At 42.6% G+C, this 27,586-nt stretch overlaps 1 protein-coding gene and 1 pseudogene across 1 annotated transcript in view; one reads left to right on the top strand and one right to left on the bottom strand.

Annotated features, from left to right (window-relative positions):
- The first annotated feature begins 1,538 nt into the window (after positions 1–1,538).
- Positions 1,539–27,586, top strand: part of ABCC2 (ATP binding cassette subfamily C member 2) — a 75,529-nt gene continuing 49,481 nt past the window's right edge. The window contains exons 1-11 of the mRNA XM_012803661.2: positions 1,539–1,714; positions 4,268–4,441; positions 13,723–13,848; positions 15,610–15,744; positions 15,941–16,048; positions 16,464–16,519; positions 18,426–18,660; positions 20,789–20,955; positions 22,338–22,515; positions 24,387–24,641; positions 26,196–26,261. Of these exons, the coding sequence (XP_012659115.1) occupies positions 1,682–1,714; positions 4,268–4,441; positions 13,723–13,848; positions 15,610–15,744; positions 15,941–16,048; positions 16,464–16,519; positions 18,426–18,660; positions 20,789–20,955; positions 22,338–22,515; positions 24,387–24,641; positions 26,196–26,261 (1,533 nt within the window). The 5' untranslated portion in view covers positions 1,539–1,681. The remainder of the gene's footprint in view (positions 1,715–4,267; positions 4,442–13,722; positions 13,849–15,609; positions 15,745–15,940; positions 16,049–16,463; positions 16,520–18,425; positions 18,661–20,788; positions 20,956–22,337; positions 22,516–24,386; positions 24,642–26,195; positions 26,262–27,586) is intronic.
- On the bottom strand, positions 8,425–11,008 carry LOC105886731 (annotated as a pseudogene).

Below are 27,586 nucleotides of genomic sequence, written 5' to 3'. Positions count from 1 at the left end.
TGGTCAAGGGACTTGAAGAGAAACTTCTCTGAAGAAGACAGGTGCACGGCCTACATATGAAAAAATGTTCGTCATCCTTAATCATAATCAGAGAAATGCAAATCAAAACTACTTTGAGATATCATCTAACTCCAGTAAGATTAGCCCACATCACAAAATCCCCAAACCAGAGATGTTGGCATGGATGTGGAGAAAAGAGAACACTTCTGCACTGCTGGTGGGAATGCAAACTAATACATTCCTTTTGGAAAGATGTTTGGAGAACACTTAGGGATATACAAATAGACCTGCCATTCGATCCTACAGTTCCTCTACTAGGTATATATCCACAAGACCAAAAATCACTTTATAACAAAGATATTTGTACCAGAATGTTTATTGCAGCCCAATTCATAATTGCTAAGTCATGGAAGAAGGCCAAGAGCCCATCAACCCACAAATGGATTAATAAATTGTGGTATATGTATACCATGGAATATTATGCAGCCTTAAAGAAAGATGGAGACTTTACCTCTTTCATGTTTACATGGATGAAGCTGGAACATATTCTTCTTAGCAAAGTATCTCAAGAATGGAAGAAAAAGTATCCAATGTACTCAGCCCTACTATAAAACCAATGTATAGCTTTATATGAAAGCTATAACCCAATTATAACCTAAGAAGAAGGAGAAAGGGGAGAAGGAGGGGAGGGGAGGAGGGGGGGAAGATGGGTGGAGGGAGAGTAATTGGTGGGATCACACATTCAGTGCATCTTACAAGGGTAATGCGAAATTAACTAAGTGTAGAATATACCGTGTTTCCCCGAAAATAAGACCTACCCCCAAAATAAGCCCTAGCAGGTTTTCTATGCATTTGTTAAATACAAGCCCTACCCCGATAATAAGACCTAGTGATGGTCATGGCTATGCAGAATATCTACATAGCCATGCCATGCATTTCGGTGCAGAGAGGAAGATATCCCCTGAAAATAAGCCCTAGTGTGTCTTCTTGAGAAAAAATAAATATGAGACAGTGTCTTCTTTTCGGGGAAACACGGTAAATGTCTTAGCACAATAACTAAGAAAATGCCATGAAGGCTATATTAACCAATTTGATGAAAATATTTCAAATTGTATATAAAACCAGCACATTTTACCCCATGATTGCATTAATGTACATAGCAATGATTTAATTTTAAAAAATCCAAGGCTATTTCACATTTCTAAAAGAATAGGCTATTTCTCATTCTCTAAGACCTTAAAATAGAAGTGAAAGTTCACAGTTAAGGGTACATGTCCCTCCACTGATGCTGCACTTTGTAGGAAATCCATCCTTAGGAGAATGAAAGGTCACTGCTCTCCTGATTTGTCAGCCAGCTTTGTTAACATCTGTCATGCTTCCTTTCATGTGCAGCCACTCCTACAGAGGCTTCTGGTATTTGGAAACTGCTAAGTCTATCTGTGCCTGAGGCTGTTTAGTCACATGTATATCCACTGGGATGATATCATTGTGCATCTAAGTAAAGTTAACTATTAAATTGTTGGGATGAAAGGTCAGAAGATCTGCCTTTAGTTGAAAGAGCAGAACATCAGAATGGGAGATAACACATTGCTACTCCCCTTCCACCTTCTTCAGGATAAAGAGTAGTGAAGGAATAGCACAGTCTTAGAAGAATCTTCATTCCGGAAGTGCTTCAGGAATCATGCTGGAGAAATTCTGCAACTCTACATTTTGGGTGAGAACCAACATGTATCCTCACTATTGACTCTTTTCAGACTTAGAACAGGTGGTAGATTAGCTTAGAGTGGTCTTCAACAAGAACAAGAGGCTGGGTGCAGTGGCTCACACCTGTAATCCTAGCATTCTGGGAGGCTGAGGCAGGTGTATTGCCTGAGCTCACAGGTTCCAAACCAGTCTGAGCCAGAGTGAGACCCCTGTCTCTAAAAATAGCCAGGCATTGTGGCAGGTGCCTGTAGTCCTAGCTACTCGGGAGGCTGAGGCAAAAGAATCTCTTGAGCCCAAGAGTTTGAGTTTGCTGTGAGCTATGAAGCCAGGGCACTCTACCAAGGGTGAGAAAATGAGGCTCTGTCTCCCCTCCCCCCACCAAAAAAACAAGAAAAGTTAGATGTGCAGTTGGTCTAAGGCTCAGGCTTTTTAGAAATGGCGATTCATAGTGTCTCTGGGAAATACAATATCTGGGGGAAATGTAACGTAATTTATTCTCTAATATGTGTCTATTGTATCTCCAACTCTTTTCTTGGACTAGATACAAAATTTCTCTTTCACTAAAGAAAAATAGGGGAAAATCTTTCAATTTCATCAGTGTTAGGAAGGGGAATTGTATGGTTTGTGGGTAGGAGTAAGAGTAGGTTCATGATTGCATCTTGTTGAAATGATAATGATGTGTTCTAGAAGAACTGGCAACTAATGACATGGACTAGAAGTTGAGGCCAGGGACACAAATTTGGGCATTATGAGCACTGAAATAATTTTTGAACCAGTAGAGTTAGGCAATACTGTTTTTAGAGGAAAATGAAAGGAAGAGGCACAGCTGAGAGGGAGAACAAGAATAGTATAATATTCTGTATTCAAAGACAGCAGAGAATTTCAAGAAAGAGGGCAGTTGACAGTATCAAATGATTGAAAGGAATAGAAAACAAGAAAGGACTTTGGGTTTTGTGATCTTAATGTAAATGTGTCCTCTGCAAACTTCTACCATGAGCATCAGAATCACAGTGGGTAATTAACATAAGGTAAGTAAGTATTTTAGGTGATTCTTTTGAATTCTAAAGTTTTATAATTTTATGTAGAGCTGAAAGGAACAGGAATGACAGAGCAGAGCACATGGGCAGCATCCATTTGCTAGAGATACCCTGGGCCCTTAAGGCTGGGCAGGCATGTGTTCTACAGGAACATAAGGCTTACTAGCCCCCAGCATCAACTTTTATCTTTTTTGTGAGACAGAGTCTCACTTTATTGCCCTCAGTAGAGTGCTGTGACATCACAGCTCACAGCAACCTTCAACTCCTGGGCTTAGGTGATTCTCTTGCCTCAGCCTCTGAGTAGCTGGGACTACAGGCACCCACCACAATGCCCAGCTATTTTTTTGTTGCAGTTTGACTGGGGCCAGGTTTGAACCTGCCACCCTTAGAATATGGGGCTGGCGCCCTACTCACTGAGCCACAGGTGCTGCCCTTTTTTTTTTTTGAGACACAATCTCACTCTGTTGCCTTGGATAGAGTGTCCTGGCATCACAGCAAACTGCAACCTCAAACTCTTGAGCTCAAGCAATCCTCTTGCCTCAGCCTCCCCAGTACCCGGGTCTACACAAGTGCACCACCATGCCCAGCTACTTTTTCTATTTTTAATAGTATTTTTAGTCTTATTCTTGCGCAGGCTGGTCTCAAACTCCTGAACTCAGGCAGTCCATTGGTTTAGCCTCCCAGAGTGCTAGGATTATAGGCGTGAGCCACCATGCCCAGCCTAGCCTCGAGCATCTTCAGAGGCCACTTCTTGGGAATTTTGTCTAAGATTATCTGGTGAATTATCTTGGTCAGGGCATCTCAAACATTTTTTTAAAGAGTTGCGTGAATGGTCAAATAAAACAGTTTTAAAATATTTATAAAAAGAAAAATCTACCCTTGTGTGACTAAAATATAAGAACTGGCGTCTCTTCACACACAACCAAGACACTTTCATTTATTGCAGAATGCAATGACTGACACAGAGCTTGTTGGAGGAAGTCTTCTGCCCAACAGTGCTGTGTTGCTGCTTTGCTGAGATTGGCTAGGCCTTCCTAGTTCTGGGCTTCCCTAGAAGCTCTCTGGGCCAGAGAAAGTTAAAAGTCTCAGTATGACTAAGCATTTTATCTTTCTTTGGTGCCTACAGATTTGAACATCTGCCAGGGAGTTCAATTAGTGATAAAAACTAGGATAAAAACAACTTGTTATATCCCAGTGAACTGTTCTCCCCTTTGGACTGAGGAATAGTCCTTCTTCCTGCAAGTTGGCAAATGCAGTGGTGAGGTTTCCTTAGAATAGTTAGTACAGAAATTTACTTAGAACATAGGAAGACAGGTGTTTAGATGTTGGGTTGGCCAGAAAAGGCACTAAGTGTCATTAAATGGTGAACTGTACCAACGGGAATGAACAGAGAAATACAGATAGTTGAAAGGGTATGGCTATGGAGTTGAGTCAAAATCGTTTGGAAGCAATGGAGTGTACTGAGGGACAGTCTTCTGTGTTCAAAAAATGCATGTATCCAACAATCTTTCCTTTTTGGTCCCCAGAATTCCTCGCTCCTGGATAGCCCGAAGGCAGACCTGCCACTTTGTTTTGAGCAAACTGTTCTGGTGTGGATCCCTTTGGGCTTCCTTTGGCTCCTGGCCCCTTGGCAGCTCCTCCATGTGTACAGATCCCGGACACAGAGATCAGCTGTAACCAAACTCTACCTTGCTCAGCAGGTATTCCTTGGTGCACAGTAGAGACATTTTCTTGGTGGTTAGTGTCCTCTTCCCTATCTTTAACCAGCTTTCTCAGTGCTGCTGTCAAAGGTAGAGCCATGCTCTAAGGGCCCTTCTCTTCACTAACCCTAAGCTCACTGGCCCTTTTATGGTATTTCTTAATCAAAGTAGCTTTGTTTTTGCATAAAAATAGTGACTTTTAATTCTTATGACTATTGGGTTCCCTGAACACAACAAATAGTAAGAAATTGATCAAATTGTTATTATCTTTTGAGTATTTGAGAATTTAACACTAGATCACTGTCTTTAAGCTGTTCTAATAAATCAGGAGATAATTCAATTGGCACTCACTTAGGGATAAAAATGAACTACCATATATGATGTATCTTCTGTACCACTGAGGCAATCCAACCATCACTTGCCTTCCAAAACTTAGATCTGAAATAGGGTTTGCACTTTCCCAGAGTATTCCATGAGTCAGGATGGTAACCCACAGTGCAGGGAGGAAGGGTGAGTATCCACAGTGACAAGCCTGAGTAGGGAAATAATGAAAAGGATAAGGGCAGTGCAGAAGAGGCTCAGGAAGGGCCAGGAGGGGAGTAGCCCCCAGCCAGCTACATTAACTCACTCAGGGAGGGTGATTAAGCTTGTAGATCTACCATCTGCTTCCTTTCACTAGATTTTTTTTTTGTCTGTCCTGATCTTTAAATTGGTTACTGGAAAGGCAAATTAAATTCCATTGTTCTATTAGCATATATAATAATGACTCCAGGGTACCTAGAATCCAAAAAGGGAGAAAAGAGGTTGGTCAAAGAAAGTAGACTTCATTTTGATATTCTGAGGTGGGAGCTTGGAGTGGGTTTTGTCAGACTCTGAATAGCTCAGGGCAGAGTCATTGTCTCCCTTGTTGACCTAAGTCCCCACCACAGGACTTACCATGGATCAAGTGCTTGCTCAGGTTGAATTCAACATTTGTTGAATGTTGATGTTAAAAGCATTCTAGGAATAGGGGCTAAATAAGAGTGTGTTAGAGCCAGGGAGTTCAAGACCAGCCCAGGCAACATAGCAGAGACCCACTTGTAAAAACAAAGTGTGGCTCAAGCCTGTAATCCTAGCACTCTGGGAGGTTGAGGCAGCAGGCTCTTTTGAGCTTAGGAGTTCAAGACCAGCCTGAGCAAGAGTGGAACCCAGTCTCTACTAAAAATAGAAAAAATTGGCTCGGGGCCCATAGCACAGTGGTTAAAGCACCAGCCACTACATCAAGGGTTGTGGGTTTGAACCTGGCCTGGGCCAGCCAAAAATAGAAAAATTAGCTGTGTGTTGTGGTGGGCACCCAGCTAGTCTAGAGGCTGAGGCAAGAGGATCATTGGAACCCAGGAATTTGAGGTTGCTATGAGCTAGACTGATGCCATAGCACTCTAGCTTGGGCAACAGAGTGAGACTGTCTCAAAACAACAACAATAAAAAAAAAAACCAAATATGTTAGACTCTGAACATTGAACAACATGATCAGTACACTTGAAAATGAGTCAGAGCTTGAGGTTAGAATTGATCTAGAGGCGGGTTGGCATTTCTAAGAAGAGGCTGGGTAATGAGCAAACCACTGTTCCATCCAAATACAGGCAGTACCAAGTTATAAACATCTGACAGACATACATTTTGTGCTTACAAACAGAGGCTATTACAGGTGATAGATAAAGGTACCTATTCCCACTTACATACAAATTCAACATAAGGACAACCAACAGAATCTATCTGGTTTGTAACCCAGGAACTGCCTAAATAGGCTATTGGGTAATTTTAAAAAATACTTTATTAAGATGTAATTCATACAATTCTCCCATTTAAATACAATTCAGGTTTTCTTTTAGTATAGTCACAGATAGATGTAACCTATCACCATAGTCAATTTTAAACATTTTTAATCTTTCTAAAAGAAATTCTTTAACCTCTTGTCTCCTCAACTCCTCTAGCCCTATACAACCACTAATGTCCATCCTGTCTCTGTGAGTTCTCTATTCTACACGTTTCATATGAACAGAGTCACACAGCATGTGTTTGTTCTTGATTGGCTTCTTCTACTTGGCATATTTTCAAGGTTTATCTATGTTGTAACATGTGTCAGTACCTCATTTCTTTTTATGGCTGAACATTATTATTATTATTCCATTGTGGCTGAATATGCCACATTGTATTTAACATTTTTAAACCCAATCTCATTGAGAAAAATAAAAGCTATGTATTATCTTTTTCTTTTTCTGTATTATCTTCTTTTTATTTTTCCTAATAATCTATGTACCTTTACTCACATTCTCTGGAGTTCTACTTATATAGTATTTCATTTTTTTTCCTAGGCCCAGTAAGACCCTCTGACTCCTTTATTGTTACTATTATTATGTTTGTTTTTTGAGACAATTTCACTTTTTCACCTTTGGTACAGTATTGTGGCGTCATAGCTCACAGCAACCTCAAACTCTTAGCCTCAGGAGATCCTCTTGCCTCAGCCTCCCAAGTAGCTGGGACTATATGCACCCACCATAATGCCCAGCTAGTTTTATAGATGGGGTCTCCAGCTTGTTCAAACTCCTGGGCTCAAGCAATCTGCCTGCCCTGGCCTCCCAGAGTGCTAGGATTGCAGGCATGAGCCACCACGCCTGATCTTATTATGTATTAGTATCATTAGTAGTAGTAGTAGAATACAGGGGAAAGAATCCTAATGACTCTCATAGAAATGTTAGCAATCTGTTGCTACAGTTGCTAGAAGCTTTTGAACATTTTTCTTTCAATTTAGCAGCTCTCTGACAGTATGAAAAAATTGCTTGAATAAGCTTTTTACATTGGTTAGAAAGAGAGAAAAAGACAGGACACTGGGCACAGTGGTGTGTGCCAGCTACTTCAGAGCCTGAGGAAGGAGGATCACTTGAGGCCAGGAGTTCAGGACCTGGGCAACATAGCAAGACCCTGTCCCTTCAAAACTAAACAAAACAGGAAAAGAAAAATTAACTAAAATTGAAACCTCCGAATTCATTTAAGACTTTCATTCTTTTCAAGGATGTGACTTAATTCTTTTTTAGTTTTGCAAATGTCTGGAGTTCTGATTCTTAGAAAGTTGCAGAAGTTGTTCCCCAGTGCCAGCAGTCACATACCTGCTCTCCAGGATGGTGACTGAGCCACAAAAAGAAGAAAGTAAGAAAGACAGTGGGGCTGGCTGGATGGCCTCCCACAAAGGCCTTCCTGCAGTCTAGTTTTCCAACTTCTTTAGCAACCTAGCCAGGGGTCCTCAAACTTTTAAAACAGGGGGCCAGTTCACTATCCCTTGGACCGTTGAAGGGCTGGACTGCAGGCCTGGGACAAGTCGGCTGCTAAGCAGGACAGGCAGCGGTGGCAAAAACATCCAAAGGGCTGCATGTGGCCCGCGGGCTATAGTTTGAGGACGCCTGACCTAGACTCTGTAGCTCTGCACCTGTGGCTCAAGCACCTAAGGCGCCAGCCACATACACCTGAGCTGGCATGTTCAAATCCAGCCCGGGCCTGCCAAACAACAATGATGGCTGCAACCAAAAAAAAAAAAAAAAAAAATAGCCAGATGTTGTGGCAGGCAGCTGTAGTCCCAGCTACTTGGGAGGTGGAGACAGGAGAATTGCGTGAGCCCAGGAGTTGGAGGTTGCTGTGAGCTGTTAGCCACAGCACTCTACCCAGAGCGACAGCTTGAGGCTCTGTCTCAAGAAAAAAAAACAAAAAACTAGACTCTGATGTTGGAACTCAGAAAATGGCACCCAAATACACTGTGCTTTGGCACAGTGAGTGCTTGGAACTAAAAGAGATTAAAAGGCCTCAGAAATAGCCTTGAAACCAGGGTCTCTCTAACCTTCTCCTGCATATTGTCCCTCTCTCCCAAAGTGTCCCATTTGTAATTTTTTTTTTTACATTTTTGTAAATCTCTTTAATTTTTTTTTATTGTTCAGAATTTATTGAGGGTACGAAGAATTAGGTTACATTGATTGCATTTGTTAGATAAAGTCCCTCATACAATGGTATCCCACCACCACCCCATTTGTAATTTATATTTTACTTTTTTGCCTTCTTCTCTAAGGCCCCTATTTTAAATTATTCTGATGATTACCTTCATATCCACAAATAATGTGTTTATACCTGTATTTCTTAATCTATCAACTTCAAAAAGGTCTATTTCTGCCCCTGTGCGTGATAAAGATTTAGCCCATTGACAAGGAATTTACCTTCCTTTTCTTTTCCCCCATCTTTTTCTCAGTCTTTTTATTATATATGATTATTTTCAGTTCTTAATCTATCCATTACCTTTATACCTAAAAATAATCTGCTATCAATTTTACATTTTACATGTTGATGCCGCCAGATTTCTTGGATCCTTTCTATTGGAGAATAGCCTCAAATAAAATTTTCAGAAAGAGTGGCAATAAATAGAATGTCTAAGTCCCTGCTTTCTGAAAATGTTCGTCTGCATGTGGAATGCTAGGTTCTCTGGCAGGACTGCAGAGATTGCTCTCTGTAGTTACTGAACAAATGCTCCAGCCTCAGGTACACCAGTGTTGACTGTGCCAGGTCTGGTTGCTCCACCCTTTAAGGTTTCCAGATGTGTTCATCTGGTGAACATCCCTGGTGGTAGGAAGAGTCCTGGGCATTCGGTAGTGCTGAGACCTTTGAGGCATGTGGTTGCTATTCTTTGCTCGGCTTTCTGCCACCTCTTAGATTTTATTCTCTGGTTCTTGAACCAGGTCTTAACCTGTTTATAGCTAAGGTTCAGGATGTTAGAAAGTTCTTGCATCTGCTGGAGGCTAGGGTATTCCTGTCTTTGAAATCTATCACTGAGCACACACAGCTGAGTGAGAGAGAACATGGTTCTGATCTGCTTTTGACCTGGACTTTCTCCTTCACCACACTCTTCTCTGCAGAAGTGGGTAGTTTTACTTTGTGACTGGCAGAAGAGTCAGGGTTGTCCTGAATAAGTAGATCCATGGAGGAAGGAAAAGAAGAGATAGTCTCTGTGAGGGGGATCTCAGCAGAAGACATTTGCAAGAGTGGATAATTTTCTTCAGGCCTACAGATCATAGGCATTGGTGGGAAGTCCCTAGAATCAAGAGCACTGGAGCAAGGCAGGCTTTGAGGATAAGCTGGATCCACACTCTTATTATTGAGAAGAAGGGGGAAAAAATAAAGAGTTAAACTGTACAAAAAGCTAAGGCTTTAAGGCTTAAGTATCTAGGTGGAAGATCTTAGAGAATATGATTTTTAAATGTAAAGGCATCAAAAAGCGGGGATGAAGTGAGTCCCCTCCTCTGTAACAGGAGGCAACCCGCTCAGTCCAGCAAGAGGTGTGCTTCTTTTTAAAATAATGCTGTTATTTGGATGTACCATAACTTATGTGTCTTACATGAGAAGAATATAGGTGGTTTCTAATCTTTTGCTGTCATAAGAAGTGCTGCAATAAATAGCTTTGTCCATAGAAGTGTGTCTGCAGGATAAATTCCTAGAAATGAAATTATTGAGTTAAGGATAAATGAACATTGAGATGGTCTCTTGATCTATTGCCCCCACTACTCAAGTGCAGTGGTGTCATCACAGCTCATTGCAACTTCAAACTCCTGGGCTCAAGCAATCTTCCTGCCTTGTTCTCCTGAGTAGCTGGGACTGTAAGGCATGTGACACCATGCTCAGCTGATTTTTTTTTTTTTTAGTAGAGACTGTCTCATCGCAACTCATATTGGTCTCCAACTTCTGTCCAAGTGATCCTCACGCCTCGGTCCCTTAGAGTGTTGGGATTACAGGCTTGAACCACTGTGCCTGGCCCCAAATTTTTATAGATAGTATAAACTGTCCTCCATACAGATTTTCCCTCAGTCTCACAAAACTTTTATTATCAACCTTTTTGATGTTTGCTAATTGGTTAGGTAAAAATGGTGTATCCAATTGTACTCTCTTATACTACTGAGGCTAAGCATAATACTTACATATTTAACAGCCATTTGTGGGTTTATTTCCTTTAAATTATCCATTTATATGTTCATCTTATGCATGGAGGTGTTAGGGTTTGTAGTTGTGTGTTTGTCTGAGACAGGGTCTTGTTCTATTGCCCATGCTACAGTGTTGTGGTATAAATCATAGCTCACTACAGCATCAAACTTGTGGGCTCAAGTGATCCTCTCACCTCAGCCTCCCAAAGAGCTGGGACTACAGGTGTCAGTCACCATGCCTGACTAAGTTTTTTATTTTTTGTAGAGACTAAGTCTGACTGTTGCTGAAGCTGGTCTCAAACTCTTGGCCTTAAGCAATCCTCCCACTTCAACCTCCCAAAGTGCTATGATTACAGATTTGATTCACTACACTCAGCTAGACTTTTTAATTCCTTTGTAGAAGTTCTTTCTACAGTTCATTGGTCTTTTCTGATATGAAATGCTCAGTATGTATATATATATATATTTATTTATTTATTTATTTTGTAGTTTTTGGCCTGGGCCAGGTTTGAACCCACCATCTCTAGTGTATGCGGCCGGTGCCCTACTCCTTTGAGCTGCAGGTGCCTCACCTCATTTTTATGATTAGAAATATTTATGTAATATGAGGTGGCACCTGTGGCTCAAAGGAGTAAGGCGCCAGCCCCATATGCCGGAGGTGGTAGGTTCAAACCCAGCCCTGGCCAAAAACTGCAATAAATAAATAAATGTCTGGCTCTGTGCCAAAAATTAAAAAAATATATATTTATGTAATATATGTAAACCTGTGGCAAGGCCCCTTCCTTTTCCTTGCCCTGGGAAGTAATCTGCTGGTTAATATTCTGTAGTCATCCTCCATGGTGGGTATTTTGGCTCCAAATTGCTCTATTTTACCTCCCAATTTACGTACAGTCAAACATAATTGTACCTCTTCTAAAGCTATTTTTTTTTAGAAAGCCTTGTAGTCTCTTGTGAGGAGAGCACCATACAGTGTATCATATACTTGAGAAAATGTCTTCCTGTCTTTGACTCTACTCCTTGCTAAATAGCAGCTAGTCCTATAGTTAAAGGTGGCTTCATCTCCTTTTTATAAAGGTGTTTTCATTACAAAGTGCTCAGTATCTCTGCCTGAACCATTCTAGATGAATGAGACTTAAGAGAATGAGTGGGGGCTCACCGCCCGTAGCACAGTGGTTATGGCGCCGGCCACATGCACCAAGACTGGTGGGTCCCGGCTCGGGCCAGCTAAACAGCAATGACAACTGCAACAACAACAAAAAATAGCTGGGCCTTGTGGTGGGTGCCTATAGTCCTAGCTACTTGGGAGGTTGAGGCAAGAGAATCTCTTGAGCCTAGGAGTTTGAGGTTGCTGTGAGCTGTGATGCCATAGCACTTTACCCAGGGGGACATAGTGAGACTCTGTCCCAAAAAACAAAAAAGCAAAAAAACAAAAAAAAAGAGAGAGAGAGAGAGAAAATGAGTGGGGATAGATGGATGGGAACAAAAATGGGTGAGGAGTGACGGTACTAGATCAAGATCTTCATTCTTGGGGCTAAGACACTGGTGTACCTTCTCAATGACAGCAGTAATTTTCCCTCCTGATTGGTGGGGGGTGGAACGAGCCTTTACAACAGTACAAGGTGTATCATATCTTATGAGCTCATAGGAGAAATATTGATTGGTGTTATATGGGTCAAGACTGGGACAAATGGCAAAGAAAGGGATATTTAAGGACATATTAACTTTGTACTGCTGTGTGACAAATTACTCCCCAGCTTAAACAAGAAACATTTTTTTTGAGACAGAGTCTCATTAGGTCACCCTCAGTAGAGTGCTGTAGCATCACAGCTCACAGCAACCTCAAACTCTTGGGCTTAAGCAATTCTCTTGCCTCAGCCTCCCAAGTAGCTGGGATTTTTTTGTTGTAGTTGTCATTGTCGTTTGGCAGGCCTGGGCTAGGTTTGAATCCGCCAGCTCTGGTATATGTGGCTGGCACCCTAGCCACTGAGCTACATGTGCCAAGCCAAGAACAAATTTTTTAAATCTCACAGTTTCTGTGGGAACAGTTTACCTGGATTCTGCTTCGGGATCTCTCAGGAGGTTGCTGTTAATATGCGGCTAGGGCTACAAGTCATCTGAGAGTTTCATTGGGGCCAAAGGATCTGCTTCTAAGATGACTCTGTCACAGGGCCTCAGGTCTCAGTACCTTATCAAGTGTACCTCTCCCTAAAGCAATGGGAGTGTCCTTATGACAGGGCTGGAAGCATTCCTTAGAGTGAGTGATCTGAGAAACAGAACAAAGAAAAATAATCCACATTGTTTTTATGACCTAGACTTGGAAGTTATACATTGTCCTTTCTGTCAAGTTCTGTTCATTAGAAGTGAGTCACTAAGTCCAGTCCACAAGGAATGGGGAACCTAAGCTCTACTTTTTGCAGGGAGGATTATCAAAAAAATTGTGAGTATATCTTAAAACATCACACTCAGCATTCCTCAAAAACCATTAACATGGCATATTTTGAATACCGTTCCCTTGCCTGAACTATAATATATCCATTCACTCCAGAAATATTTATCAAATGTGTTATCTGAATCACTAGATACCAGTTTGAGGTTTTCTTGTTTTGTTTGAGACGGAGTCTCACCTGTTGCCATGACTAGAGTGCTGTGGTGTCAGCCTAGGTCACAACAACTGTACACTCCTGGTCTCAAGGGATCCTCCTGCTTTTAGCCTCCCCAGTAGCTGGGACTGCAGGTGCTTATGACCATACCCAGCTAATTTTTTCTATTTTTAGTGGAGGCAAGATCTCACTTTTGCTCAGTCTGGTCTCAAACTCCTGGCGGCAAGCAATCCTCCCAGCTCAGCCTCCCAGAGTGCTAGGATTACAGGCCTGAGGCACTGTGGTTGCTTCAGACACTAGTTTTCTTATCCATTATTGGAAACCATTTTGGTCTAACAGACTTGTGTAGAAAGATATTCTCCCAGCTCGGCACCTATAGCTCAACCGGCTAAGGCGCCAGCCACGTACACCTAAGGTGGCAGGTTCGAATCCCCAGCCTGGACCCGCCAAACAACAATGATGGCTGCAACCAAAAAATAGCCGGGTGTTGTGGCGGGCGCCTGTGGTCCCAGCTACTTGGGAGGCGGAGGCAGGAGACTCGCTTGAGCCCAGGAGTTGGAGATTGCTGTGAGCTGTAATGCCATGGCACTCGACCCAGGGGGACAGCTTGAGGCTCTGTCTCAAAAAAAAAAAAAAAAAAAAAAAAAAAAAGAAAGATATTCTCCTAACAGTGGTCTTTTTCTCTTCTCAGGTGTTCGTTGGTTTTCTTCTTATTCTAGCTGCCATAGAACTAGCCCTTGTACTCACAGAAGACTCTGGAGGAGGTACAGTCCCTGCTGTTAGATATACCAACCCAAGCCTCTACCTAGGCACATGGGTAAGGCCTACCACCACTTCTACACTGTTTATCTTCTCTCTACCCATAGACATCAAGCTGAAATTTACTCTTTGGGGATGAAATTAAGTCCAATTTCACCTATCTTTTTTCACAGGACTTATAGGGAGGGAACACTTGGTTATAATGGGGTGAAACAAATTTTAGTTTTTAATTTTCTTTTGAACACTAACTTATGGAGTATTCTCCTTGGGTTAAGTATTAGCTTTTAATATATGTTTTATGCCCTCATATCTTGTAATCTAAGGAGCACAGATGAAATCTAAATTTATTGATGTTGGCTCAGCACCTGTAGCGCAGTGGTTATAGAGCCAGCCACACACACTGAGGGTGGTGGGTTTGAACCCGGCCCAGGCCAGCTAAACAATAATGATAACTGCAACCAAAAAAATAGCCAGGCATTGTGGCAGGTGCTTGTTGTCCCAGCTACTTGGGAGGCTGAGGCAAGAGAATCTCTTGAGCCCACGAGTTGAAGGTTACTGTGAGCTGTAATGCCATGGCACTCTACCCAGGGTGACATAGTGAGGCTCTGTCTCAAATAAATAAATAAATAAATTTATTGATGTAAAAGACTTACAAGTGCTATAAATACTATTTTTAAAGTGATTAACTGGTGACTAGTCAAAGAATCACTGAGCCTAGCATTGTTTGTTTAAACTTGAAATCAAAACTAAAATTTGAAATTTTCCTGCAGGCATGTTTTTTTGGTGGGGGGATTGTATAGTGTTTAGAGAACAACTGAATTACTTGTTATTATTTTAAAAGAGGAATATGATACATAGTTATTTGAATTTCCAAACTTTATTGAAAAATCAGAATATCTTGCAACTGTGGCCCTACGATCTCACTGGGCAATGTCAGCTGGGCCTGAGTAGCAGTCACCCCATTTAGACCAAGTTTAGCTGGCCTGGGCCGGGTTTGAACCCACCACCCTCAGTGTGTGTGGCTGGCTCTATCGTCCCTCTGTCCCCTTCCCCTGCCTTCACTCAATGACATGATCTGCTTAGCCTCTGTGAGCATTCTTTTTTTTGCCACCACTATTGTAGAATCAAGACAGGTCTAAGGCCTGGATGGCAATGCTGTAGTGGAGCAGGTGCACACAGGGCTGATTGTGTATATCTCTCTCGACCCTGCATTTCCTATCATCATGTTGGAGCTCGAAGTCCACCACAGTGGGAGTATTTGCACCATGAAAACTGGAAAATTCTACAAATCATGGCTCCACCGCCCCAGAATGCTTATTTACTAGCACAGCACTAGGTCTAAGAAATCAACATTTAATTTATTATATCTAAGTGAACTAGTACAAGGCAAGGTTTGTTTGTATTTTAATTAATTGCTTAGTCTGATATTAGAAAATCAAGGTACAGACACCTTTCACCTGATTTACCAGAACTTGCCTTTCCGACCTTCCTACTGTAGTGCCTGAAATTAATTTCTGTGGATTTTGAAAACATTTTTATAGCTCCCTTCAAAGTAATTCCACTAAAATGCAGATAGTGACCTTCTGCTTTCTTGGCTAACTTCCCACTCAAGTATGGTGAACAGAGACGAGGGCCTAGAAGAGAAAGTTGGATGGCACAGGGAGGAATGCACAGTTGGGCACTTGTGTGCACCCCCTCTGGCCAGGATGCCTACAGCAGTCTCTTCCCTCAGGCCCCCTTTCTTCCCATACTCTCTGATATCCTTCTCCTCTTGGCTAATGACAATATTCTTCAGAACTCTGTGTGAATTTCTCTTTAGCTCCTGGTTTTGCTGATCCAACACAGCAGACAATGGTGTGTGCAGAAAAACTCTTGGTTCCTGTCCATATTCTGGATTCTTTCAATTCTCTGCAGCACTTTCCAATTTCAGACTCTGATCCGGACACTCTTAAAGGTAAGGAGAAAAGAGTGGGTGACATAAGAAGGGGCTGCTGGGCAACTCTGGCATCAGGTAAGTTAAGCTCCAGGATGCAACTTGATCAGAGTAATTTGATAATAGGCTTTTATCATAAATGTTGATATGTATATATGGGCTATTTAAACATAATTTGGACAAAAACCTTGTTTTCTCTGTTTTTTTTCCCCCATAGGGTGATGATTCTAACCTGGCCTACTCCTGCCTGTTCTTCATTTCCTATGGATTCCAGATCCTGATCCTAATCTTTTCAGCATTTTCAGAAAAAAATAACTCATCAAATGTGAGATTCTAAATATGCTTATCTCATACATTACTTGGATGATATTTTAACAAACATAGCTTTGAGGCGTCTAGGTCTCCTGGAAGTCCCATGAGCCCAGAATAACATAGTACAGGCCATTTTGTGACATAAGGAAACAGCCAATGAGGAGATTATTAAATATTGGCTTTTACTCTTACCAAGCAATCTTCAGCATAGGCAATTATTAATAATCCATACATCTATGCCAGAAAATCTGATTATCAATTTTGCTAGTGACTTTAGGGTATACAAATAAATGTATGCTGACCTACTGAGGGCAGCCTCATATCTAGTTTCTAGCACATTGTACCTTTAGAAAAATAAGTTTCTGATTTTAGAGTCCTTTTGAGTTCCTGTCTCCAATTGATATACTTAAATTTTTCCTGTCTTTCAGAATCCACTGACCACCGCTTCATTTCTGAGTCGCATTACCTTTAGTTGGTATGACAGGTACGAAAGGCCCAGGGTATGGGTTGTCTGCGTCCCTATGTTCTCATTCTTCCAGAAATGACAGAAATCTTAATCTTTAAAAGTGCCTCCTGTGGCTCCTTAGAGTGAGAGCATATTAATTCAGCCCCTTCACTAGGCAGACTAGATGCTAAGGAGAACACGAAGGGGGATTTCCTTTCCTCCTGATTCCCCAGAAGAGCAAGGGGGCAGCAGGACAGGAAAGGGGGTCTTGGAGGCGGGCACTCAGGTGCAGATTCTGAGGGTAAAGGATAAAGTAACCGGCCTGAGCTGCCAGAAGACCTGAAGCAGGCACCCTTGGCCTTCTCAGTTATATGAACCTGTTTGGCAGTCTGATGAAGACCATAAAACCCTTCTCAGAGAATGTTAATCAAATGTGTAAAATAAAAGAAATTTTGTTAAAATAAAAGCAAATATATGAAAATATAGTTACAGAAATATATTTAACAGGCGGCGCGTGTGGCTCAAAGGAGTAGGGCGCCGGCCCCATATGCCAGTGGTGGCAGATTCAAACCCAGCCCCGGCCAGAAACTGCAAACAAAACAAAACAAAACAAAAACCCAGAAATATATTCAAAACATTAGCTTGGTGTGGTGGTGTGTGCCTGTAGCCCCAGTTATCTGTGAGGCTGAAATAGGAAGATCAATTGAACCCAGGAGTTTGAGGCTGCAGTGAGCTATGATCATGTCGCTGCACTTTAGCTTGGACAACAGAGTGAGACCCTCTCCAAAAAAAAAAAAAAAATATATATATATATATATATAAAACATATATTTATAATATATAAAATATATATTTTTATATATACTTACTATATATGTATTGAGTTGACAGAGTCAACTCAATATATTGACTGTCTCAAAAAAATATATATATATAGAGTGTCTCAAAAAATATATATATATTGAGTTGACTCAATTATATATTTATAATACATAAATATATATATATATATTTTTTTTTTTTGAGACAGAGTCTCACTTTGTCACCTTTGGTAGAGTGCCTTGGCGTCTTAGCTCACAGCAACTTCAAACTCTTGGGTTCAAGTGATCCTCTTGCTTCAGCCTCCCAAATAGCTCTCAAGAAGATCCAGGAGATACAGGTGCCCACCACAACACCCAGCTATTTTTAGAGACAAGGTCTCACTCCGACTCAGGCTGGTCTCAACTCGTGAGCTGAGGCAATCCACTCACCTTGGCCTCCTATAGTGCTAGGATTACAGGAGTGAGCCACCATGCCTAGCCTTTTTTAAAATATATATATTTTTTTTAAAAAGACAAATTTGTTACATAGTAATACATTTGTTAATACTTCTTCATTAATGTATATATGATGACAAAATCTAGTGATGATGCTAATTATGACCATGATTTCAAAATAGTGATGAACATAGTGAGCCATGAAAACCTCTGAGATTTCTAAAGGCTGGATTAGAACAGAATAGAAACTATTGCAAATAAAGATAAAACTTATTTTCCATCCACATTGTCAAACCCCAGTTTGAAGATCCCTGATCTAGATAATCTGGAGGCAGCCATGGGATCTGCTGCATTTCCTAAGGGCATCCCAGAGGGCCCTCAAGGAGATACCAGAGTGGCAGAGGCAGCCAGCATTTGAGGAGGAAGGAGTAGGGCAGGAGATGCTCTTCTGGCTCTTAGTTCAGCAGTACCCCTTCCCCTTCTCTTGTCTTTGAACACATTATGTGACCCTCCCCCCCATTCCTTTTTTCTTCTCTCCCTACTTCTCTGTCAAGTTCAAAGATCAGAGAATGGGAGTGGTGGAGCAAGAGAGAAGTCCCATTCTTCTGTCCCTCTAGACCAGAACCAGGAGGCAAGTTGTGATAGCTGTGGCCTGGATGGTCTCAGACTGTGGGTCACTCTTGTTCCAGAATTGTTTTGAAGGGTTACAAGCATCCTCTGACACTCAAAGATGTCTGGGATGTTAATGAAGAGATGAAAACCAGGACACTCTTGAGCAAGTTTGAACTGTGCATGATGAGAGAGCTGCGGAAAGCCAGACGGGCATTCCAGAGACGACAGCAGAAGAACTCCCAGTGGAGCTCAGGAGCCAGGCTGCACAGCTTGAACAAGAACCAGAGCCAAAGCCAAAATGTCCTCGTCCTGGTAACTTTCCCATGAGTGTTGGTGTGGGCATGCTGTGTGTCTCAGGCAAGAGGATGTCAGTGTTGTGATTCTGTCCTAACATTTTTACAGCACTTCATATGTGGGGACACGTTTTATAGTAATAACATTAGTAGTAGTCACAAATCTAATAATACCTCAGTGATGGGTACATGGCGGTACAATGTACTATTCTTTCTTCTTTGAGGTATATATGAAATTTTCCATAATTAAATCATTTTTTAGAATAATACCTTAGCATTAGTAGAATTTACAACTTGATAAGAGTAAGCATGAGCAGCCAATTTCTTAATTTCTTCACTTGAAAATATTTATTGAACACAACTGTGTGTCAGTGGTTATTCTGGGCACTGAAAGAGATGCCACCTTGAGAGAGCCAGAAAATACACGGTACATCCATACATAGAAAACAAAACATGGTAGTGTATTTGGAGTGAAGTGCTACTTTAGACAGGGTAACAGGGGAGGCTCCTCAGAGGGGGTGATATTTGCATAGACTTCCAAGTGATGAGACATCTATGGGACAGTCGGAGAGAAGCATCTTGCAGCCCGAGGGATCAGGAGGGTGAGGCTAAGGGGGAGAGCACATATGGCTCATTTAGGGAACAGGAAGAAGATCCAGGACAATCCAGACAGAGGCTGAGCATGAGGTGAGATGAACCCAGGGAAGGGGACAGGGACTGAGCTGTGTAGACCCCTGTGGGTCATAATAAGGAATTTGGACTTTGTGTGAAGTCTCATGGAAATCCAGTGGAAGGTTTCAAGTGGAGAAGTAATGCGCTTGGATTTATATTTTTAAAGCTTACTTAAAGCCACATGTGGTGGCTCACACCTGTAATTCTAGCACTCTGGGAGGCTGATGGGGGTGGATTGCCTGAGCTCATGGGTTCAAGACCAGCCTGAGCCAGAGCGAGACCTTGTCTCAAAAAATAGCTGGGCATTGTGGCAGGCACCTGTAAGTCCCAGCTGCTTGGGAGGCTGAGACAAGAGAATCACTTGAGTCCAAGAGTTTGAGGTTGCTGTGAGCTATGACAGCATAGCACTCTATGGAGGATGACAAAGTGAGACTTTATCTCAAAAAAAAAAAAAATGCTTACTTGGGCTGCTGGTTGGTGAATGGATCTCTGTAGGGCAAGAGTGGAAACTGGAAGGAAGGCTGGGGCATTTGTCTAGGCAACAGAGGCTGATCGGATGGGACCTCAGTGAAGGAGCCGTGAGAGGATAGCCCTGGTAGAAAATCCTGGAAAATGAGGCTGAGAAGGTAGAATTGGGGGCATGATGAGACATGGAAGGTATATTGAGGAGATCCAAACATAGAAAAAAGAGGCTGGTGACTGAGTTGTGATGCCTCACATATTAGTTTCCTATGGTGTTGTAATAAATACCACAAACTGCATAGCTTAAAACAGCAGAATGTTATTGTCTTACAGCTTCTGATTACAGAAGTCTGAAATCAAGCCTTCAGCAGGGCCGTGCTCCCCCTGAAACCTGTGGGGAGACCCCTTCCTTGCCCTTCTCCCACCTGTGGTTGTCCCTGTAGTCCTCAGCGTTCCTTGACTTGTGGCTGCATTGTTCCCACTCTGATCTCTTGCCTCTGTCATCACACGGCCATCTGCTCTTCTTAGAAGGACCCCAGTCATGTTGGGTCAGGGCCCACCCGAATGTCCTCATCCTAATTTGATTACATGGGCAGAGACCCTATTTCCAAATAAGGGCACATTTTAAAGTACTGGGTGTTAGAACTTCAGTGTTTCAGTGTGTGGGGGGAGACACAATTTAACCCATAACATCTCACAGCAGCCACAAGCAAAAAAAGAAAAAAGAAAGGGCTTTTCACCCTCAAGATCATCCTCAGACCCACCCCCTCAGAGTTTGTCCTCTGTTTTTACATAGGATTTTACCAGTGTCGTTGCCTGGTTTTCTCATCCAAAATAGATTAAAGTGTCCCATTAGAAAGGAGGGAGAGGAATAGTAAAAGCAGCTACTAGGCAGTGAGGACAAGATGAAAGCCTGAAGATGGCAACAGAGCTCATAGGCTAGACGTGCCAGACCTGCTGGGGCTGGAACCAGACTCACCCTCCACAACTCTGTTGTTTGGTTTTGTGCTTAGGAAGATGCTCAAAAGAAAAAAAAGAAGAAGTCTGGGACCACAAAAGATGCTCCGAAGTCCTGGTTGGTCAAGGCCTTGTTCAAAAGTTTCTACATGATTCTCCTGAAAGGATTCCTGCTGAAGCTGGTGCATGACATCTTGATGTTTATGAACCCTCAGCTACTAAAGTGAGTCCCCTCGCCTTGGCTTGTCCTTTCAGGGCCTCCTCTGCCACCTACTTTTTTGCTCCTTATATATGAAGGCAGAAACTTTATTAAATTCCCCTCTCCCCTTTTTTTGAGACAGAGTCTCACTTTGTCACCCTCCATAGAGTGCTGTGGCATCACAGCTCACAATAACCTCAAACTCTTGGGTTCAAGCGATTGTCTTGCCTCAGCCTCCCAAGTAGCTGGGACTACAGGTGTCTGTCACAATGCCTAGCTATTTTTAGAGACAGGATCTCACTCTGGCTCAGTCTGGTCTCGAACCTGTGAGCTCAGGCAATCCACCTACCTCAGCCTCCCAGAGTGCTAGGATTGCAGAGTGAGCTGCCATGCCCAGCTCATTAAATTCTCATTTTTAAACATGCTCATAATTTCTTTTTTTTTTGAGACGGAGCCTCAAGCTCTCACCCTGGGTAGAATGCCATGGCATCACGCTCACAGCAACCTCCAACTCCTGGGCTCAAGCGAGTCTCCTGCCTCAGCCTCCCAAGTAGCTGGGACTACAGGCGCCCGCCACAACGCCTGGCCATTTTTTGGTTGCAGCCATCATTGTTGTTTGGCGGGCCCGGGCTGGGGATTCAAACCCGCCACCTTAGGTGTATGTGGCTGGCGCCTTAGCCGCTTGAGCCAGAGGCGCCGAGCCAACATGCTCATAATTTCCTTGCACTTATGGCATTGAATTCATGAAGAGCATAGGCAGTTTTCAAGATCTAAGATAAAATATCCTTCAGCCTCTCGCTTCCCCCATGTCCCAGTCCTCAGGGGTCCAGGTACTTGTTAGGGGGGTTTTCTTGTTAAACAGAACTGCTCTGGATTGAGCTGTGTCCTGCTGAGGAGAGCAGCATACCCCAGGAGAGTGAATAACATCCCTTCTCCACAGCCATAGCCTTCCATGGGAGGGTCAAGTTAATTATGACAAGACCACAATCTGTCATGGGCTATAGAAGGAACCACCTCGAGGGGAGCCCTTCTAACTTATGCTGGGTATATGCCCAAATTCCTTTTCAGGCTTGTTTTATCCAGAAATCAATCAACTTGTTCCACACAGCCTCTTTTACCAGTAGTGGGGGAAGACAGGGACAAAGCATTGCAGTGGCTGCCATGTGGAGAATTGGTTTCTTTATCCATCCTCACAACATAGGTTACCGACCCTAACCTACTGCTGCTCATCTCCAAGTGAAGGATCACTGGCAAGATTGTGAGGCTTAGGTCTTCAACAGTGTTGGGCAATTCTGGCCACTTTTGTTCACCTTCACTGTCAGAGTAGAGCAGCTAGCTGTGCACAAGCAGGGTGAGGAGTCCTTGGAGGCCTCAGGGGTGTAACTTACTTGGCTTTGCTCTGGCAGATTGCTGATCTCCTTTGCAAATGACAGTGATGCATATGTGTGGACTGGATATATGTATGCCATTGTCTTGTTTGTTGTGGCTCTCATTCAGTCGGTCTGCCTTCAGAATTATTTTCAATTTTGCTTCGTGCTGGGCGTTAATATACGAACAACCATCATGGCTTCTGTATACAAGAAGGTAAGCAGAATATGTCAGGTATCACCAACAAGATTAAAGAAAATTCAATGAAAATTATAGACTTAAGTGTTTCTTTGGAGATTAAAATATGAAAAATGTATTTAAGGACATAGAGCATGGGGGGCTGAGGAGGGAGAGGATACACCCCAGGGGGAAACTGGCAAGCTCTTCTGGGGCTTGGGGTCTGCCTTTCAGCCTTGACAGTTGGATACCTGTTCACCCCTTCCTGCCTCTCTTGACAAGGTAAAAATGCCTTGAGAAAGAATGCAAAGTCAGAAAAAAGAACATCAACATTTAATCCAAATCCTAGCAACGCATTGTTCTGATCTTTACTAGCTACTCAAACCCTCCTCTGCCTGACTTCTTTGTGTGTGTGTGTGTGAATATATTCACTCTGATTACTGAGTTCTGCTGACTTGGGAAATTTCCATTTCCTTAAGATGACTGTGCTCATCTTCCCTCTGATATTTTTGTTTTTGAGCCAGGCTCTGTCACCCTGGCTAGAGTGCAGGGGCATCCTCATAGCTCATTGCAACCTCAAATTCCTGTGCTCAAGCCATCTTTCTGCAACCGGCTCTCAAGTAGCTGGGAGGACAGGTGTGCACCACCACACCCAGCTAATTTATCTAAGCTAATTTTCATTTTTTACTGATAGGTTCTGGCATGTTGTCCAGGCTGCTCTCAAACTCCTGGGCTCAAGCAATCCTTCTGCCTTGGCCTCCCAAAGTGCTGGGACTATAGGTGTGAACCACATGCGTGGCCTTGATATACTGTTTTTAATAAGGCTTAACTTTCTCAGCGCAACTATATTTTCCTCATGTCTTCAATACCAAGGTAAAGTCCCTAAAAGAAATGAAAATATAGTAGGTATAATCAGTGACTATAAGCTTGAGGAGAAAATTCATACATGAGAAGACAGGACTTTTTATAGGTCAAAACATCAGTTATTTTTCTTTCTCTTTTTTTCTATTCACTACAAAATTCTATCACAGTGACATCCCTCTTATAGTTCCAAGTTTTTTCCTTTGCTTTCCTCTCTTGAAATACTAATATATCTTTGTCTTCCTTGAGTAGATGTTGACTTAGGTAACCCAAGTGTTTTTACATTAGCAGTCTGGTCAAGCCCTTTGAACTCTCAGATACCTCCACACTGGAATTTGTCTTCTCTAAACTTGATTTTTTAATCTTTTTTTTTTTTTTTTGAGACAGACAGAGCCTCATTTTGTCAACCTCAGTAGAGTGCCATGGAATCTTAGCATACCTGTAGTTATAGCTGTTTGGGAGGCTGAGGCAGGAGGATCACTTGAGCCCAGGAATTTGAGGTTGTAGTGAGCTATGACGATTCTACTGCACTCTAGCCCAGACAACAGAGCGAGAATCTATCTCAAAAAAAAAAAAAAAAAAAGCTGAAAAAGAAAAAACATATGGTAGTGTTGAGAGACATAACCCTTATCCTCAGAGTTTATATCTGGTAGAGAAATAGAAAGACAAAATAATTATGGCTTATTTTGATGAATATAATGATAGAAGTAAGCACAGGATATTATTAGGGTACATAGGAGAAGAATCTAACCCTAACTTGGCAGTGTAGTTTTCTCAGAGGAAGTTGCATCTCAGCTGCCACAAAAGGATGAACAGGAGTCTTCTGTGAAAAGAAGCATGTGGACGGGTAGGGCTGGAGGAAAGTGGGACTAGGAGGAAGGAGTGGTCAAGAATGAGGGAACTCTGGAGGCAGGAAGTCAGGGTGCCAGGTAGGTGCTATGTCTATAGAACCCATCCCTCCTCTGTGTTCTCATTTCCTGAGTTTCCCCTTCTACTCCTCAGTATCTTTAGCCTGGTCCCTGGGTCTTAATTCCAATCTGTATCTTTAGGCGTTGACCCTATCCAACTTGGCCAGAAAGGAGTATACCATTGGAGAAACAGTGAACCTGATGTCTGTGGATGCCCAGAAGCTCATGGACGTGACCAATTTCATCCACATGCTGTGGTCAAGTATTCTACAGATTGCCTTATCCATCTTCTTCCTATGGAGAGAGCTGGGACCTTCAGTCTTAGCAGGTGTTGGTGTGATGGTGCTCCTAATCCCAGTTAATGGGATACTGACCACCAAGAACAGGAATATTCAGGTAAAGAAACAGAGTCACCCTGGGGAACATAAGCCTTCTTTAAAGTCTAAACTTTTTTGCTTGCTCTTCTACTGTGGACCCCAAGCCCCAGGCCATGGACCAGAGGAGTGTCAGGGACTGAGGTACAGAGCTCTGCCCCACTATCCATGGAAAAAATGTCTTCTGTGAATGAAATTTAGGGACTCAGGGACTACACAGCAGGAGGTCAGCGGTAGGGGAACAAAGCTTTGTCTGTATTTATAGCTATTCCCCATTGCTTTCCTCACCTCCTGAGCTCTGCCTCCACCTGTCTGTGGAAAATTTTTCCCCTATGAAACGGGTTCATGGTGCCAAAAGCACTGGGGACTGCTGAGGGCTTTAATTCCCAGTGGGCATTTGGGCAAGGCAAAGCTGGTGAAGATTTTCCATCACCCCATGGCCTTTTTCTATCCCCTTCCATCTCTGACCACACTTGGAGTTTATATACTCTGCTGTACATTTGCATTCATGCTGCAGGAGAGAGAGAAGGGCTCCCCTGGAGACCCTGAATATACTCTCCCATCCTGCTCTGCTGGGCAGCCCAGAGAACAGTGATTTTTGACCCTGCTTCTCCATCATAAAATATAAACCAACCACACAAAGCAGTCACATGAGTGGCCCAGAGTTTAAGCCTGAGTCCTGGCAATCACCCTGCCACCACCAGGTGGAAGGGCTCCATATGGACAGTCTTCAGTACTGCCAGAGTGCCAGGATGAGTGGGTAAAGTTGGTGGTGTATGCAACCCAATCATTCATTTGTTCTATGTTCATTTAGTTACAAGTCATTCTTTTAAACATATTCATTACACATCTTACTTATCTGAGAACACAGTGATAAATTGGGCAATGCTCTCCTGGGTCTTATGTTCCACTTTGGGGAGAGGGTAAAGAGTCAGGCAATAAACAAAGAGGAAAAATATGGGTGGCGCCTGTGGCTCAGTGAGTAGGGTGCTGGCCCCATACACTGAGGGCGGCGGGTTCAAACTTGGCCCCAGCCAAACTGGGCAGTGCCTGTGGCTCAAGGAGTAGGGCACCTGCTCCGTATACTAGAGGTGGTGGGTTCAAACCGGGCCCCAGCCAAAAACTGCAAAAAAAAAAAAAAGAGTATAATAAGTATTATTTAGAGAATTAAATAGGGTGATGTGACAGCAAGGGAGTGGGTGGTTATTTTCAATGAGGAGGTCAAGGAAGACCTCTGTGAGGAGGGGACATTTAAGCTGATTGGGACAACACAGAGCATGACTGTGAAGGAGAAAGCTTTGGAAAGGGCAGGGGAGGAACAGCCTAGAAAGAGAATGCAGTCAGGCAAAGGCTGTGGGGCTGAAGCAAGGCTGGCGTGCTCAAGGATCAGAGAGAAGGTGGGTGTGGCAGGAGCCGAGTGGCAAAGGGCAGGGTAAAGAGAGAGGAGTCCAGCGTGGGGCACCTCAAGTCCTTACTGAGTGACAGCCACAAGCACCACAAAGGACTGAAGTCTGCAGCAAGCCTGGACCTTCTCTCATGGAAGTGTTTGATTTTGTTTTGCTTTTTTTCCTGGCAGGTAAAAAATATGAAGAATAAAGACAAACGTTTAAAGGTCATGAATGAGATTCTCACTGGAATCAAGGTGAGGAGCTGAGTGTACATGGTTCTCCGGGTACAGTGACAGAAGTGGTGGGTTAGCTAAGGTTAGCAAGCCTCCGGGGAGGTCGTGAACTCCTGCTTCTGGGCCTGTTGTGTCTCACACCAACTCCTATTTCATCTTCTACTTTCCCTTCCAGGCCCTCCTTTGAATCTTGGTTTCCATTTATTTACCCTAACTGGGGCTTGAGGTGGAGGGTTGTTTTGTTTTTTTACATTTTAATGTAGAAATGTTTAAGTCTAACAAAAATATAATGATATAATGAATGCCTGTGGACTTAATCACCCAGCTCCAGCAATTATCAGCCTGACCTAACTAGTTTCATCTGTAAACCCACTTCCCACTTCACACCTGGTAGATTTAAATTTAAAGCACATTGCAGATAATCCTGTTATTTCATTCATAATACTTTGCATGTATCTCTAAAAAAGGAGCTCCCTTTGTTAATATAACCATAATATCATTATTACACCTATAAAAAATTAACAATCATTCTTTAACACCACCAAATTTTCCAAGTTGCCTTATACCTGCCTTTTTTCTTTTTATTGTTGGTTTGTTTGAATAAAGACCCCCAAAATGTCCCTGCATGACATCGACAGTGTTTAATTACCCCCATCTCTCTGTGTGTCATATTGAGAAAACCAGGTTATTTGTCTTGTTTCTTGTATTCCTTGTAAATTGATAGTTAGATCTAAAGACTTGATTATATTTACATATTTTATTTATTTATTTTTATTTTATTTTTTGAAATATAGTCTCACTTTGTCACACTTGGTAGAGTGCCGTGGCATCATAGTTCACGGCCACCTCAAACTCCTGGGCTCAAGTGATTCTCTTCCCTCAGCCTCCAAAGTAGCTGGGACTATAAGCACCCATCATAGCTCCTGGCTATTTTTAGAGATGCGGTCTCCCTCTGGCTCAGGCTGGTCTCAAACCTGTGATTAATCCACTTGCCTCGGCCTTCCAAAGTGCTAGTTTTATAGGCATGAGACACTGAGCCTGGCCTACATTTTTTTTTTTTAGTTAGGGGAGGAACACAAGGTAATTTTTTGAGTGAGGCCATGTGCTTCCAAACAGCGGTGGCGATGCCTATTCAGTGGGCCTGGTCTTGTCGGCCTAATTTTTCCTTATGAAGTTTCCCACCATTCTTTCACCCAGAGCAGTGGTTTGTAACCTGAGCAGCACATCAGGATCACCTGAGAATTTGTAAAGTCTGTCAGGGCCAAAGCCTGACTTTAATCCATTTAAACTGGACGTTCTGGGGGTGAGGCCCAGACATCTGCATTTTTTTTTTTTTTTTTTTTTTT

The sequence above is a fragment of the Otolemur garnettii genome, unplaced genomic scaffold (genome assembly GCF_000181295.1).
Source record: "Otolemur garnettii isolate 467f Iridium unplaced genomic scaffold, OtoGar3 scaffold00021, whole genome shotgun sequence".
NCBI lineage: Eukaryota > Metazoa > Chordata > Mammalia > Primates > Galagidae > Otolemur > Otolemur garnettii.
Note: the sequence above shows the minus strand (reverse complement) of the source record. Positions and strands in the feature narration are given on the sequence as shown.